This window comes from Coregonus clupeaformis, chromosome 8 (genome assembly GCF_020615455.1).
Source record: "Coregonus clupeaformis isolate EN_2021a chromosome 8, ASM2061545v1, whole genome shotgun sequence".
NCBI lineage: Eukaryota > Metazoa > Chordata > Actinopteri > Salmoniformes > Salmonidae > Coregonus > Coregonus clupeaformis.
This window is the reverse complement of record NC_059199.1, coordinates 34,137,493-34,156,014: the sequence shown is the minus strand read 5'-3', so window position 1 is coordinate 34,156,014 and position 18,522 is coordinate 34,137,493. Positions and strand designations below refer to the sequence as shown.

At 39.6% G+C, this 18,522-nt stretch overlaps 1 protein-coding gene across 1 annotated transcript in view; it reads left to right on the top strand.

The window, feature by feature from the left end:
- Positions 1–222: 222 nt before the first annotated feature.
- Positions 223–18,522, top strand: part of LOC123491465 (mucin-2-like) — a 50,259-nt gene continuing 31,959 nt past the window's right edge. The window contains exon 1 of the mRNA XM_045222253.1: positions 223–343. Within this exon, the coding sequence (XP_045078188.1) occupies positions 223–343 (121 nt within the window). The remainder of the gene's footprint in view (positions 344–18,522) is intronic.

Below are 18,522 nucleotides of genomic sequence, written 5' to 3'. Positions count from 1 at the left end.
TTAGAATAAGGCTGTAGCGTAACAAAATGTGGAAAAGGTTAAGGGGTCTGAATACTTTCCGAATGCATTGTATATCAATGTGATTTAGCATTCTCTGTTTCAGGTTTCTCACAACCAAAGAAAAGTTCCACGAGTTATTGGACTCTGGAGGGAAGGGTCCTAACGGTGACAAGGCCAGTGGAGCTGGCAGAGGACTCTCTAGAAGAGCCTCAAGAGAAAAAAATGAAAGTGGAACTGGATGAGCAGGAGAGGACGGGGAAACAGGACAGCAAGCGAATGCGAGGACAGGCCCCACATGAAACCCACGAGCTTCAACAGATGACTGTGTCCTTCTATCATTCAGGTAGGAATGCCACTTTAGGGGATAGATGAAAAGGCCAACTACTTTTCATGTGTTGTGGAAAATTATCACTATACTTATTAAAAATCAAAGTTCTTCCAGAGTTTTTGTAGAATCAAGATAGATTTTATTACACAGAGTAACGGAAGCCAAGATGATCTGCAGAGCACCTTCCCTCTACCTCTCAGCTCTCCGTTTATATAGTCATATTCACATACATCTTAGCTTAAAGCCCCTCCCTCTTAGGTTCCCCCACCATTATCTTCAGTTTCCCTCTCTCTACCGCTCCGCCCACTTCCTTAGTCTATGATAGGGCTAAATTTGACTTTCATTCAGTTTAGAAACAATATTATTACAATCAATCACGCCCATGTCATGCAAAAACAATCAGGTTGAGTTTCAACTCTGTTCAACGTAGCCATATTTACATTGACATGAAATGAGCCAAAACATTTTAAAAAAGACATGGTATCAAGAACAAGCTGAAACAAGTAACTTACACGTGGCAGTTTCTTGTCATTGTTGGTAGAATCACAACAACTTTGGCCGTACTGCCGATTGTAATTTACATAGGCTTTCTAGGGCAGACCAGGGCTTTTGGCATCGCTAGGTTGCTAAGCAGTAGCCGAACAGCAGAGCTCGTGATTTCACGCTCCAGACCGGACGCTGGGGGCCTGCAAAGACCACCTCCATTAGTCAGAATACGTCACTATAGGCTCTATGCACGCATCACTTCCGCATTGGTGTAAGGATGTTTGGGCATTTCCGGTTACCGGAAAAAAACATTAGACAGTGACAGTAGACCGTTATGATGGCAGAGATGAAGTTTACAAGGTGTTTGCTGGAGTTGTCTAAAGTATCTGTTAATGATATACGGAGGGTCGTCCGGACATTCAGTACGACACCACGTAGCAAACTGGATAAAGGCTTCAAATTTTACGTTTCTTATTTTCTTTGCAACTTTGAAGGTAATATGCTAACGCTAGCTAGCTTGAGCTAGAAGCCTTGCTTAGGTGTTTTAAGTCATGACTCCGTCCTGCTTCAGGTTAATCATGCTTGAAATAAAGTTTAATCATGTGTATATACCTCTCACTTCATGTGTTTGTACTTTTATGAAAGTATCAGGTAAAAACAGGGCTACAAATGAGATCTCTGTGAGAGCCCACTGCTACCGCTCAATGAAGAAACTAAAGCCACCACACCAGCTGAGAGTAGGACTAGATTAAGTGACACGTTCAAAGTTCTGTTGAACTTGTTCAAGGTTCCGTTCAACACACGTTTTACTCGTTTAATGTTACCACAGCTTTGATTGCCATTGCTAAGAGAACACTTTAGAACTTTAGTGGTTTTCACGATAGCTGAACAGTGGTAGCCTAATACAGACCAGGGTAGCTGAGTGGGAATTGCCATGCTTTGTTGTTGGGTCTGTTGTAAACAAATTGGAGTTTGGTTTGAAATGTAAACAATAATGAGATTACTACTTTTTCCTGACTTGATGACTGCAATGACAGTAACATATTCCACTCAGCTATTCTTCAAACTGCTGATGTTCTACTCAAAACTGTCCTGTCATCTTTACTTCTTTCTTTATAAACATATGGCCCAACTTCCTTGCTTTTGTACTTGATGTTTCTACTTTTTCAAGAGGAATTAGGAGCAAAACCTTCACTCTACTGTTGTTATTGGTACTAGGCTACAATGTTGCACCACTCACCTACTGCTCTGCCAATACTGTTTGAAGGTAGGTAAATGGCACAAGACAATAGGTAAGTGGTGGGAGACAGTATAGCCAAGTGGTGCAAGACAGTAGGAAAGTGATGCAGAAAGCACAAAAGTGACACGAGACAGTAGATAAGTTGCTTACACCAGTAAAAAGTAGAAAGAACAAGTTTTGCTCCTGCTGCTGTAGACCCTCGTCTTTCAAAACCCATTAAATTATGCTTCTGTGTATTTCAGATGACATTGCGTGATTCAGAGCCAGTTGTTCTTGTTAAAAGCTACTGTTCCTGTGTGGCTGGGTGTGGGATATGCAATCATTTGGTTGCATTACTATATCAGACTGCCCATTACTCTGAATGTGGCATGTCTGTCGTCCCTCCTGTACTTTCGTGCACTGAAACAGAGCAGAAGTGGCATAAACCACGAACAATGGTTTGTATCATTTCAATACCAGACAGTTGTGTCACATGCATACTAGCATCTCTCCTAATACCATCTCATAAATAAATAGGGAGTGAAGCCTGGACCTGTGGATGCCATGGTTGTAGTGAAGCCCAAACCAGATGCTACTCCGGCAAGCGGAATTAGGTATGCAGAGTCCAATTAAATAGGCAGACTACAATGTGTTGCGAAATAAATGTTATTAATCGCTGTTAGGTTCTGGTGTATTTCCTAGTGAACCCTTTACTTTTCCTGATATTGTTATTCCAGATCTACACTTTACAAGGGCTACAGCAGTGAGCTACCAGACCCATCAACCCTCAACCCACTACCTGCCTATGCTGACATGGAACCAGACTCTCTTCCCCCTATCTGCAGAATGAACATCACATCTGACAAACCACTCGTGGCAAGTTTGTACTTGGCAAGGTACAAACTGGCAGTATCCTGTCATATCAACACCCACCACCTCCACCTGACAGTGTTGTCATCCATGAGGATTCACCACCATTCCCAAAAGTGCCACTGGACGGTTACCATTTACAACCAACAGACTGTTCATACGAGATCATGACGGATCAAGAAAAGCTTCACCTCAGTTCTCTGTCTGTGACTTTGTCACAGTCACACCTGATTGAGGAAGCAACCAGATGCCAAAGTGAAACACCCGAGTGGCATTCACTGAGGAAGGAGAGAGTGACTGCTTCACATTTCCGGGAGGTAAGCCATGTTAGAGGTACAAGCACAGCAGAGAAACTGGCAGAAAGAATTATCAGAGGGACAAGACAAACACCACTAATGAAAAGGAGGCTGGAAATGGAAGCAGGTGCATTGAAGGACTATGCAGTTCTAAAAAATCTTAATCTGACAAAGTGTGGGCTAGTCGTGCATCCGGACGCACCTTGGCTGGGTGCATCGCCTGATGGGCTGGTATATGACCCACTTGAGCGACCATCATTTGGTCTAGTTGAAATTAAATGCCCAAATGTAGCCAGCTACATAGACAGCAAGTTCCTGAGATTTGACCATGGCCTACACAAATGTAAGGAAAGCCATTGTTATTATTGGCAAGTCTAGGGACAGTTACTCATCACAGGCATGGAATGGTGTGATTTTGTTGTCTGTGCCCACGATTACATTTTTGTGCAGCGCATTTGCCGAGACAGCACTGTATTAAGCTCCCTGAAAGAGAGATGTGATTTGTTTTTCTTTAACACATACATGTCAAAATACCTCTCTATGAAAAGTAACTGAACAGACACATTAATTATTGTACAATCATTTAAAAATGTATTTTGTCAACTGTCTTATTTACAACATTGTAATATTAAAGGGGCGCTATGCAGTTTTGGTAATTTCTTCGCTTTTTTCTCTATAGAGCTCCCCCTACATATAGATATTTGGCAGCTCCTATTTTTATTTGTGTCTGACTCCTCGCTCTGTCAGCCTGCCGTTTCCTCTTTCTCTGTTCCTCCGACAATGCTTTCCTAGCTTTCTGCTTCTTTTTGGCCGGCTCAGCCATGACGATAGTGTGAAAAACTCCATTGCTACCTTGTTAGCCGGTTCCTGAATGGGCGTATGTGTGCAGTGCTGTGAAGCAATTCATTACATCGCGAGACCTGATATCACGCGATACTTCCTGACGCTGTGGACGGCGGCTCGCCGGCCGAAAGTTGCAAGGGTGTTTTTTCCGCTCACAGGCGCTAGGGGGAAGGGACACGACCACCATTCAACTCGAAAAAAGTAATATAACCATTCCAATGACTCCGAAGCTGTTCAGTTAAGGTAAATTAAGCTAAAAAAGCTGCATAGTTCCCCTTTAATTGTCACATATACAAATTGTAACATATCAAATTATAACATACAAATACTGAGACTTTCTTGTATGCACTCTTACCTTTTTTTTTCTCTATCCTCATTTCTCTATTATTTTTTGCTTTGGTTTCGCACTGTGTGCTTTAATTCTGTTTTTCTGTACCGAATATTGTATGTATACAGATTAATAGTTGTAACTTTACTGTTACCGTTCTAAAAAAGTGAGCGCTGACTTGACTAATTTACTGTCTGTACGATAATCTGTGGCTCAATAAAAACATTTTTGAAAAAAAAAGACATGAATTTCATAACATATTTCATCACAGCCTATTTGTTCCATAGCCATCCATGAGTGTTCATTTTAGGATTGTGCTGCCAACAGTAGCCATTGGTTGCCCAGGCTTTAACCAAGGGCCCATTTTGATAATTGACCAAAAGACAGGCAACTGTGTAAAGTTGATTGATGCTGCCCGTCAATGAAAGAGGGATTACTGTACTGAATAATTTATGTTCCTTAACCCTGCGAATGAGCCGCTCAACGTGGACTCTCAGTCTGGCAATAGATTGTGTCTTCCTGACCTCTGGCTCAGACAGTTGTGCTCTCTTACACAGAAAGGTAGGTAAGTGGACCTTGCAGGCACACAGTCTTCTACAAGGAAACCCTTGTCAACCATTAAAGCCATAGATGGGTTTAAGATAGCCACAATACCAGACTGCTTCAGAATCTCTTTATCGCTGATGGCACCTTCATAGAGCGACGACACAAAGGCCCGTGAGGGGCCATCCCAATTAATCCTTTAAATGTACAGTGTGATTTATAGTTCGAGAACACCTCACTCTGGAGGAGAAGAGAACTAGGTGTTTGGCAGCGTATTTCGGTACAGTCCAAAATAATTTGTGTGTCAGAGTAACCCTGAAAAACCTCTGGCATGTGAGATTTGACAGTCTCCTCATCCAGCCAAATACCCACAGTCCCTAGTACAGTATACAGGAAGTTAGCCCATGTATTTATGATGCGGCTTACAGTTGACTGGTGGATTTTGAATCTGTGGGCCAGATCCTTCTGCATCAGACCTAATGACAAGTAATTCAAGAGAAAAAATGTGTCAATGGGTTGAAGAACCTGAAAAGAGTAAGAATTCCATTATTACCTCATTACACAAATAGATTGTTACTGGCTTAACTTTCAAGATGATAAGATGATGCAATATATCTTGCATTGTAAGAACAACTGTAAAATATATTCACCGTTGCATTGCCAGTGTGAGGGACCTCATCAGTCATATTTTGTCTCTACAGCAAGAGGGCGCCAAATAATCAGGGTCTGGTTAGTTATTGTTCAACGGACAGTGCATTTGGAAAGTATTCAGACCCCTTCCCTTTCCACATTTCGTTACTTTACAGCCTTATTCTAAAATGGATTGAATAAAAATCCTAATCAATCTACACACAATACCCCATAACTACAAAGCGAAAACAGGTTTTTAGAAATGTTTGCAAATTTAGAAAAAGTATTTATATAAGTATTCAGAACCTTTGCTATGAGACTCGAAATTGAGCTCAGGTGCATCCTGTTTCCATTGATCATCCTTGAGATGTTTCTACAACTTGATTGGAGTCCACCTGTGGTACATTCAGTTGATTGGACGTGATTTGGAAGGCACACACCTGTCTATATAAGGTCCCACAGTTGACAGTGCATGTCAGAGCAAAAACCAAGCCATGAGGTTGAAGGAATTGTCCACAGAGCTCAGAGACAGGATTGTGTCGAGGCACAGATCTGGGGAAGGGTACCAAAAAATGTCTGCAGCATTGAAGGTCCCGAAGAACACAGTGGCCTCCATCATTCTTAAAGGGAAGAAGTTTGGAACCACAAAGACTCTTCCTAGAGCTGGCTGCCTGGCCAAACTGAGCAATCGGGGAAGAAGGGAGGTGACCAAGAACCCGATGGTCACTCTGACAGAGCTCCAGAGTTCCTCTGTGGAGATGAGAGAACCTTACAGAAGGACGACCATCTCTGCATCACTCCACCAATCAGGCCTTTATGGTAGAGTGGCCAGACGGAAGACACTCCTCAGTAAAAGGTACGCCAGCCCGCTTGGAGTTTGCCAAAAGGCACCTAAAGGACTCTCAGACAATGAGAAACAAGATTCTCTGGTCTGATGAAATCACGATTGAACTCTTTGCCAAACTTCTTCAATTTAGGAATGATGGAGGCCACTGTGTTCTTGGGGACCTTCAATGCTGCAGAAATGTTTTGGTACCCTTCCTCAGCTCTGTGCCTCTACACAATGCTGTCTCGGAGCTCTACAGACAATTCCTTCGACCTCATGGCTTGGTTTTTGCTCTGACATGCACTGTCAACTGTGGGACCTTATATAGACAGGTGTGTGCCTTTCCAATCAATTGAATTTACGACAGGTGGACTCCAATCAAGTTGTAGAAACATCTCAATGTCACGATCGTTGACTGAAGACACGGACCAAGGCGCAGCGTGATAAACGTACATACTTTTATTTAACGTACTTAACGACAAAAACAACAAACAAACGATACGTGAAGTCCTGAGGTTATAACACAACAAACCTTTACGGATCAAGATCCCACAAAGACTAATGCAAAACAGGCTGCCTAAGTATGGGCCCCAATCAGAGACAACGAGCTACAGCTGCCTCTGATTGGGAACCACCCTGGCCAACATAGATCAAACGATCTAGAACAAAAACATAGAAAAACTAAATATAGCAAATCCACACCCTGGCTCAACATTTAAGAGTCCCCAGAGCCAGGGCGTGACACTCAAGGATGATCAATGGAAACAGTATGCACCTGAGCTCAATTTCGAGTCTCATAGCAAAGGGTCTGAATACTTAAGTAAATATGGTATTTCTGTTTTTTATTTTTAATAAATGTGCAACCATTTCTAAAAAACTGTTTTCATTTTGTCATTATGGGGTATTGTGTGTAGATTTATGAGGATTATATATTTTTAAAATCAATTTTAGAATAAGACTGTAACATAACAAATTGTGGAAAAAGTCAAGGGGTCTGAATACTTTCCGAATGCACTGTATAGGCCCGGTCCAAATACTTTGAAAATGCATTCTTACATGTCTGAATTGGTGAATGCTAGCATTACAAGTTTTCCAAGAGCCATTATGTACCATTATGTAGAGTGTGGCTCTTGTAATGCCAGGGTCGTGGGTTTGGTTCCCACTGGAGTCCTCCACACAAAAATTTAATCATACTCTACTGTGGTTCGCTTTCAATAAAAGCATCTACAAAATGATATTATAAACTAAGCACTAGTACTATTCATCTTTCATTTCATACCATGGCATTCACACATAAAACAAGGAGGATGTTCCTTATTGTGGATGTAATGGCATGTTTAATAGAACAGATTCAAAGAAACTCTAACACCTTTCAGCGTCATAGGAGAAGTCAGGGAGACGTCAGGGAGTGATTCAACGCTTAAATAAACATGGCATCTTATTATATGAAATCTAATGACAAACCAAACCAGTTTTAAAACAACCATGATTGTTTCGGGTGTGGCTAGTTATTGACAACAATAAATTATCAGAAACATCACAGTCCACATATCCAAATAGTGTTGTACAATTCACATCTGATAAATATAAGTTGTTATGATTTGTTCCGATTGCGTCACTGCAAATCTTTAGTTTTTTTAATCACTGGTCAAAACTGACATGCGAGGCTACTTGCCAACACACTGACTGGGGATTTTGCTGTCCGCAAGATGACAAGTTTTCTATAACTGAATACATTTCTACCTGTACATATGTTAGTTTTGTTTTCTGTGGCAAGTAGCTGTCGTATAAGCAGGAAGGAGTTCTATAGAAATAATCCACTTCACAGAGGTGTAACAGCATGCATCAGGCCAATTTTTACAGTACAATAGTATAAATAAAGGTTGTAAATACACCTGGCTGCCTAAGTTTTAGGAAAAATCCTGTATATCCTGTATATATCCTATATTTGTATTTGATTCTGAATCCAATTCTGGGTAGGCTAAAGTTGTAAAACCTATATAGGGCTTTTCACATTGCTGAGCCGAACAGAGTTGAGTTCTACTGAGCTGGCATCCACTACTTGCTCGAACCATGCTGGAAAGGACAATGTTATAAGAAAATATATACAAGCCAGCACAGTATGGTTTGGGGCAGTTCAATAGCGTGAAAAGTGTATACGTTAACACAGCAACTTACCTCACCACCTTGATTAAGTGTTAGACAATCCCTATGAATCATCTTAAAGTGGCTTAGCGATGAATTTACTCTCTGGATTTTGCAATGCCTCACCAGCTTGGAAAGCATTCAATACTAATATGTTCTGGGTTTGTCATCAACATATTTCACATATTCTACTTCACATGCAGAGGCGTCCCTACACACCTGGGTGACATTATCTGTAATGAAGACAGACAGACAGACAGACAGACAGACAGACAGACAGACAGACAGACGCATACCATAATAGAAAGGGCAGTGATTTAGGAACATTCCAACTCAAGGTGTCTTTTAAAAAAAGCACCCCATTCCCCAATGTCAAAATATCTTCACATGACCCCCGCCTTGTATTGTAAAAAAAAATTGCACACCCTCCGCCCTCATAGAATTAACTCAAAATAATGTTTATGACCACAAATAACGATAACTGTAGCTAGCGACCCTGTGTTTATGAACATGGATTTCAACTTTGCCACTTCAGCATGCTTTTGTGGCACAGTCGATGCCACGCAGGGCTATGGGCCAGAAGGTTGAGGGTTCGCCAACCACCACGGACTGTACAAATACACATATAAATTAAAATGTCCCATCCTTAGTCACAGTCAAGTTCATTCAAAGAGCACTTACACAATATTAGTACCTTATAGAAAGAGTAAACATACTGATAATCTAGTTTTGACAAAACTTGCTTTCTAGGATAGAGAACATATTTAGAAGGATTCTAATGAACACCCATATTTTGAATGCCTTGTCTTACATACCGGTACTGGGGTGGGGGCGGTAATCCAAAATACGGGAGGGTTGTCTAACTTTTTTTATTTTTTCACTTTTGGGAGGGTTGTGTGGTTAGCAAAAACAGATTTTTAGAAATGTTGCTAATTTATAAAAAATGTAAACCTGAAATATCACATTTACATAAGTATTCAGACCCTTTACTCAGTACTTTGTTGAAGCACCTTTGGCAGCGATTACAGCCTCGAGTCTTCTTGGGCATGACGCTACAAGCTTGGCACACCTGTATTTGGGGAGTTTCTCCCATTCTTCTCTGCAGATCCTCTCAAGCTCTGTCAGGTTGGATGGGGAGCTTTGCTGCACAGCTATTTTCAGGTCTCTCCAGAGATGTTCGATCAGGTTCAAGTCCGGGCTCTGGCTGTGCCACTCAGGGACATTCAGAGACTTATCCCAAAGCCACTCCTGCGTTGTCTTGGCTGTGTGCTTAGGTGGGTTATCCTGTTGGAAGGTGAACCTTCGCGCTATTGAGCAGGTTTTCATCAAGGATCTCTCTATACTTTGCTCTGTTAATCTTTCCCTCGATCCTGACTAGTCTCCCAGTCCCTGCTGCTGAAAAACATCCCCACAGCATGATGCTGCCACCACCATGCTTCATCGTAGGGATGGGGCCAGGTTTCCTCCAGACGAGTGGCTTCCATCTGGCCACTCTACCATAAAGGCCTGATTGGTGGAGTGCTGCAGAGATGGTTGTCCTTCTGGAAGGTTCTCCCATCTCCACAGAGGAACTCTGGAGCTCTGTCAGAGTGACCATCGGGTTCTTGGTCACCTCCCTGATCAAGGCTCTTCTCCCCCGATTGCTCAGTTTGGCTGGGCGGCCAGCTCTAGGAAGATTCTTGGTGGTTCCAAACTTCTTCAATTTAGGAATGATGGAGGCCACTGTGTTCTTGGGGACCTTCAATGCTGCAGAAATGTTTTGGTACCCTTCCTCAGCTCTGTGCCTCTACACAATGCTGTCTCGGAGCTCTACAGACAATTCCTTCGACCTCATGGCTTGGTTTTTGCTCTGACATGCACTGTCAACTGTGGGACCTTATATAGACAGGTGTGTGCCTTTCCAATCAATTGAATTTACGACAGGTGGACTCCAATCAAGTTGTAGAAACATCTCAATGTCACGATCGTTGACTGAAGACATGGACCAAGGCGCAGCGTGATAAGCGTACATACTTTTATTTAACGTACTTAACGACAAAAACAACAAACAAACGATACGTGAAGTCCTGAGGTTATAACACAACAAACCTTTACGGATCAAGATCCCACAAAGACTAATGCAAAACAGGCTGCCTAAGTATGGACCCCAATCAGAGACAACGAGCTAAAGCTGCCTCTGATTGGGAACCACCCTGGCCAACATAGATCAAACGATCTAGAACAAAAACATAGAAAAACTAAATATAGCAAATCCACACCCTGGCTCAACATTTAAGAGTCCCCAGAGCCAGGGCGTGACACTCAAGGATGATCAATGGAAACAGTATGCACCTGAGCTCAATTTCGAGTCTCATAGCAAAGGGTCTGAATACTTAAGTAAATATGGTATTTCTGTTTTTTATTTTTAATAAATATGCAACCATTTCTAAAAAACTGTTTTCGTTTTGTCATTATGGGGTATTGTGTGTAGATTTCTGAGGATTATATATTTTTAAAATCAATTTTAGAATAAGACTGTAACGTAACAAATTGTGGAAAAAGTCAAGGGGTCTGAATACTTTCCGAAGGCACTGTACCTACGCACATTTTTTTTGTGACAAAACCATCAGTAGACCTAGAGTTGAAAATGTGATGGAAACCCATTTAACTTGTATTTTTTATTTGGTACATGGGAATTTAACCTCAAGTTATTTATATGTGCACTACATATTTACGCACAGACTTTTATCCACAACAAGTACATTTGATGGAAACACAACTGATGGTAAAATGTGCATATTGTTTTTATACAGAATTTAGATTACTGTCACCAATTGGATGGAAACCTAGCTATAGATGGGTATTCCAGCATGACAATGACCCAAAACACACGGCCAAGGCAACAAAGGAGTGCCTCAAGAAGAAGCACATTAAGGTCCTGGAGTGGCCTAGCCAGTCTCCAGACCTTAATCCCATAGAAAATCTGTGGAGGGAGCTGAAGGTTCGAGACGTCTGACCTCTGTGATTGCCAACAAGGGTTCCACATGTCAGGGAACGGTCTTATATGGGACACCGTATGAAGGGATGACGACTAACGTCTACCACCAGAAGAAAATGCTGATAGGTACAGTATCTGTATTGTTTGAGAATGACAATAGAAGATGAAAGACAAGTGTAATATTTGCACATTGTTATATAAGCAGAACACTAAGGGTGGTTTATTCTACATGGAACAGTTGCACTTGAAAGTTATCAAAACACTTTGTTTAGAATATCTACATAAGTTCAGCAATTGCACTATTCTCATATTACTTTTTAGTCTGCTGACCGATTCAAAGCTTCCTCCTGGAGAGTTCCATCTTCCTGCATCTCACATCTACCTGTATTTATTGAACTCTGCCTGCAGGACCCATGGGTTGAGGCAAACTCTATCATATCAAGGATGGAGTGTCATGCACTCCACCCTTCCTGTCACCTGACTGCACCTGTCCATAACCTGTAGTGTAATACATGAAGACAGAACCTCACCCCAGAGACCTGTGCATGTCAGTATGTGGTTAGACAGCCAAATCCTTAGAATAGACCATAGAAATATAATTGAATGCCATATTATTTCTGGGACAGCTGAAGTTGTACCAAATATTTGTATGCTCCTTGTTCTATCTGTGGTTGTACTCTACACACAACTTATTTGTATTTGCTAGGTAATGTGTAGGCATACTGTATTTATAAGCACATCAATATGATAGCCTATTTACAGCAGAAAATGTTTTGTCTTTGTAACACAAACACACCAATCGATCTTTAGTTGATAAATGTATCTACACTCAAGCTGGCCATGTTTGTGTAATATCCACATGTAGCCTACACCTGTAGGGATATTAGTTCTGGGATTTGTCCCCTGGGAAAGATCGAACAGCGGACATAAGGAGAGAAAATACCAAACTAGCCAGTTATAGAATATTGTGTTGACAGCTGAGCTGACTGAAGACCAGGCATTCAACCCTTACAAAAAAAGATTGCAGTTTTGAAACTGCAGTAACTGCAGTCGACTGTGGTATTTTGGACGCAGTAATTGCAGAATAACTGCAGTGTTTCACAGTTGAACTACAGTTACACTGCAAAATTACTGCAGTAAAAAAACTTATTTTGTACGCAGTATTTGCAGCATACTGCAGTTATACTGCACTCTAACTACAGTTATACTACAGTGTACTGCAGTTATACTGCACTCTGACTGCAATCTTTTTTTGTAAGGGAACTTGCAGTTGTTGATATCGTTTCCATGGTAACATGTCTTTACATGATAAAACTTCAAGTTGCAAGCTACTTTCGTAGCAAGCTGTTGTAGAACGAGTTTCTCATGAAACATACTGCAGACACTGGTAAAAAATGTGTATACTTTAAATGCATACATTCAACAGCTGATGATAAGGGGACGCGGTCTACCAAAATGAACAAATGGCGGGAAACAGCCCAATCGCACATTAGATGCCTTCGCAGTATGTATAAGCCTAGTATGTTGATAGTCATTGCTTACTGCATATGTTTTTACTAAACAGTACGTTCTAAATAATATGTAGTACGATTTGTACACAGAAGTATGTACTTTTAGTAAGTAGTAGGCAAGACAGATATTGGACATGGCCCATGCCTCGGGATTTTATGAATGTGAAATGTCATATGAACACAATTTTTCTTCATCTCTATGTCCCTGTGTGATGTCACATCCTGTTCCTGTTTAGGCCAGCCGAGTGCAGGTGGGCTCTCCCGTCAACATGAGCTCCCTGCTATCGCCCCAAATATACAGTACCAGTCAAAAGTCTGGACACACCTACTCATTCAGGGTTTTTCTTTATTTTTACTATTTTTTACATTGTAGAATAATAGTGAAGACATCAAAACTATGAAATAACACATATGGAATCATGTAGTAAACAAAATTGATTGAGGTCGGGGGATTGTGGAGGCCAGGTCATCTGATGCAGCACTCCATCACTCTCCTTCTTGGTAAAATAGCCCTTACACAGCCTGGAGGTGTGTTGGGTCATTGTCCTGTTGAAAAACAAATGATAGTCCCGCTAAGCCCAAACCAGATGGGATGGCGTGTCGCTGCAGAATGCTGTGGTAGCCATGCTGGTTAAATATGTTGAATTCTAAATAAATCACAGACAGTGTCACCAGCAAAGCACCCCCACAACATAACACCACCTCCTCCATGCTTTACGGTGGGAACTACACATGCGGAGATCATCCGTTCACCCACGCCGCGTCTCACAAAGACATGGCGGTTTGAACCAAAAATCTCAAATTTGGACTCCAGAGCAAAGGACTAATGTCCATTGCTCGTGTTTCTTTGCCCAAGCAGGTCTCTTCTTCTTATTGGTGTCCTTTAGTAGTGGTTTCTTTGCAGCAATTCGACCGCGGAGGCCTGATTCACACAGTCCCCTCTGAAGAGTTGATGTTGAGATGTGTCTGTTACTTGAACTCTGTGAAGCATTTATTTGGGCTGCAATTTCTGAGGCTGGTAACTCTAATGAACTTATCCTCTGCAGCAGAGGTAACTCTGGGTCTTCCATTCCTGTGGCGGTCCTCATGAGATCCAGTTTCATCATAGCGCTTGATGGTTTCTGATACTGCACTTGAAGAAACTTTCAAAGTTCTTGAAATGTTCCATATTGACTGACCTCCATGTCTTAAAGTAATGATGGACTGTCTTTTCTCTTTGCTTATTTGAGCTGTTCTTGCCATAATATGGACTTGGTGTTTTACCAAATAGGGCTATCTTCTGTATACCCCACCTACCTTGTCACAACACAACTGTTTGGCTCAAACGCATTAAGAAGGAAAGAAATTCTACAAATGAACTCTTAAGAAGGCACACCTGTTAATTGAAATGCATTGCAGGTGACTACCTCATGAAGCTGGTTGAGAGAATACCAAAAGTGTGCAAAGCTGGCATCAAGGCAAAGGGCGGTTATTTGAAGAATCTCAAATATAAAATAGATTTTGATTTGTTTAACACTTTTTTGTTTACTACATGATTCCATATGTGTTATGTCATAGTTTTGATGTCTTCACTATTATTCTACAATGTAAAAACAATTTTAAATAAAGAAAAACCCTTGAATGAGTATGTGTGTCCAAACTTTTGACTGGTAGTGTATACATGTGAATTAGCAGGTGTATGAGTGTGGGACTGTTAAATATAAAAAGGCTGAATAATAACTTTTTAGGCCACTGACCAAATAAAAGTAAGATTTTGACTATAGAAAATGTTGAACAATTTTAATTGTTACCTGACCAGTTTTCAATACAATAAGGTCAGTAACTGGGGCAAACAAAATTGTTATTATACTCTCAAACAGATTCACCACCCAATCTTTTGTCTCTCCCTTTTTTCATATTGTCTTTTGTCCCTCCCAAAAGTTTTTGTCAGAACACCTAACCAGTTTTCTTTCACCTGACCGGTTTTCAATACCACGTCAGTATCTTGGGAAAAAACTAAAACAGTATTATACACAATACCTCTCACATGCATTCACCTGCCCATCCATTGTCACTCCCTTTTTTCATAATCTTTATTTAATATTTTGTGCCTCCCAAAATATTTACGTCACTTGAAAGATGAAGAATTTGTGGCATCAAAACAGCCCTATAGTAATATGAATAGAAACTAGAAATACATTGGCATGACAGTATACATATGAACAGTTCAATTTTAAGCTTGAAATGGCTAACATAAGTACACGGATAATGACATTTTAGAGTAGAAAGAAGCTAGATATTGTGATTGTTTATTGTCAATGACCAATTCCTTCCTCAATTGATATTTGAGAAGTTACAGAAATAAGGAGACTGGCAGTAAAGTGTTTGCTGTAGGTAAGTAATGACCTTTACTGGATAATGGAATATATACATGGAAAAGCTTTGATTTTTAAAACGTATTTTATTTGCACACAGTAAATAAAATAATTAATATATATATATATATATATATATATATAACACAAGGTATGTACACATGTCACATGAGGAAGAGAAACCCAAAATGGGCTTATAAGAAAGGATACAAATCCTAAATTGATCATGTGTATAAAAAACATTGAAACTATAAAGGTTATGATTAGTATGTATGTGTTATATGTGAACACCCATCCACTTTTGATGAACTACAACTATTACTGTCACAGGATATAAATTACATAGGATTCCAAATGAATTTCTGGCAGACCGTTTTAAAACTGGAAATTACTTTTCCTCTTTTATGAAGTAACGGTTACATGATTTAAATGATACCCATTCATCAGTATAATGGATAGATGTGGATTCCTTTCAAAATAATTAAGTAAGCTTATAGTATTGTTATGTGTGAGAGGATATTAAGCATAATTATTTATCCTACTGTCTTCTTCTTTATACAAATACAATAATATTTAGCCATGTCCTGTGCTTTCATAATGAATGACACAAACATGACTCCCATCTAAATTTACCACCTTTCCTTTTGAAGAAAGGAAGATTAGATTTGGATTTATGTTAGCTTTGTGATAGCCAAGTTTAAATACATATGTTTTTTTAAGCAGTAAAAGGCTGATATTTCTCGACAAAATGCAACCCTAATGTAGATTTTACTATATTATTTGATGTATTATGTGTTATATTTGGAAAAACCCTCCACTTTTGATGAACTGCACCTATTACTGTCACAGAATATGTATATGTTTCAGAGTGAATTGCTAGGTGCTGGTTTTCCTCTTTTATGAAGTAACATGATTGAAGTGATGCAGTAAAAGGCAGATTTCTCATTGAAAAAATGCAAAACAAATGTAGATTTTACTATATAATTACACTACTAGGGTGTATAAATCCATGTTTACAGCAGTTGAAGTGCCTACTCCACAATAAAGTATAGAAAACTTTTTGAGATCTTTACACCTCTTGATCTGGCACACCCAAATGAGCTAAAGTGCATACATTTCCTTAACAAGTTACACATTAAGTTGAACATGAATGGAGTCCACCATTGGACATTAATAGTGCTTCATATGACCAGTCAATATAATAATTTATATTTTTCTTTCTGTTCAGAAAACAACTGAGTTCAAAATGAAGACACAGAAAGTGACAGCTACTTTTTTCACGATGGGTATGTAGTATACTGAATTTCATTCTGTGTTCATATTTCTAACTAATGTTTTGCTAAATGCTAACTTCATGTCAACTAGTGTATTAATCCTAAATCAAAATATGAATGATCAAAAAGGCAGGATGGTGACAGAAAAGACCTGATCCATTTGGATAATGTAATCATACTAATGATGATGTAAGTTTTTTGCATATGATGTTACAATGCATATCATTTTTTCAAAATATGTTCATATTTTGACATTTAATGGGGAAAGTTTTACATTTTGCCTAATCTACTGTGTCACACCTCGATTAAATACATAAATATTAAAAAGGAAAATGACTAAAGTGTTAGAGGTAAACATAATCACATTTCTGCATATTACTTAAATTATATTAACACACTACTCTAAGGGAAAATGTGCCGTCTTGTAAACAAACAAAAAATACAACTCAAGTGTGTTAATCTCAATAAGGTATTATACAGTGCCTTCAGAAAGTATTCACACCCTTTGACTTTTTCCACATGTTGTTGTGTTACAGCCTGAATTTAAAATGGATGAAATTGAGATTTTTTTTGTCACTGGCCTACACTCAATACCCGATAATGTCAAAGTGAAGTTATGTTTTTCTTTTTTTTTTAGCTAATTAATTAATTCTTATGGCAAGCCTAAATAAGTTCAGGAGTAAAAATTTGACTAACAAGTCACATAATAAGTTCCATGGACTCACTCTGTGTGCAATAATAGTGCTTAACATGATTTTTGAATGACTAACTCATCTCTGTACCCCACACATACAATTATCTGTAAGGTCCCTCAGTCGAGCAGTGAATTTCAAACACAGATTCAACCACAAAGACCAGGGAGGTTTTGCAATGCCTCGCAAAGGGCACTTATTGGTAGATTGGTTAAAAAAAAAAAAAAGCAGACATTGAATATCCCTTTGAGTGTGGTGAAGTTATAAATACAATTTTGGAAGGTGTATCAATACACTCAGTCACTACAAAGTTACAGGCATCCTTCCTAATTAAGTTTCCAGAGAGGAAGGAAAACACTCAGGGATTTCACCATGAGGCCAATGGTAACTTTAAAACAGTTACAGAGTTTAATGGCTGTGATAGGAGAAAACTGAGGATGGATAAACAACATTGTAGTTAATCCACAATACTAACCTAATTGACAGAGTGAAAAGAAGGAAGCCTATACAGAATACAAATATTCCAAAACATGCATCCTATTTGCAACAAGGCACTAACGTAATACTGTCAAAAAATGAGGCAAAGCAATTCACTTTTTGTCCTGAATACAAAGTGTTATGTTTGGGGCAAATCCAATACAACACATTACTGAGTACCACTCTCCATATTTTCAAGCATAGTGGTGGCTGCATCATGTTATGGGTATGCTTGTAATCGTTAAGGACTGGGAAGTTTTTAAGGATAAAAAATGGAATGGCAAAATCATAGAGGAACATCTGGTTAAGTCTGCTTTCCACCAGACACTGGGAGATGAATTCACCTTTCAGCAGGACAATAACCTAAAACGAAAGGTCAAATCTACACTGGATTTGCTAATCAAGAAGACAGTGAATGTTCCTGACTGTCCGAGTTACAGTTTTGACTTGAATCTATGGAAATGGTTGTCTAGCAATGATCAACAACCAATTTGACAGAGCTTGGAGATTTTTGAAAAGAATAATGGGCAAATGTTGCACAATCCAGGTGTGGAAAGCTCTTAGAGACTGACCCAGAAAGACTTAGCTGTAATCGCTGCCAAAGGTGCTTCTACAAAGTACTGACTCGGGTGTGAACATGTCTCAACATGTTTTCACATTGTCATTATGGCTTATTATTATTTTTAATTCATTTTTAATTCAGGCTGTGTTGGTGTTTAAATT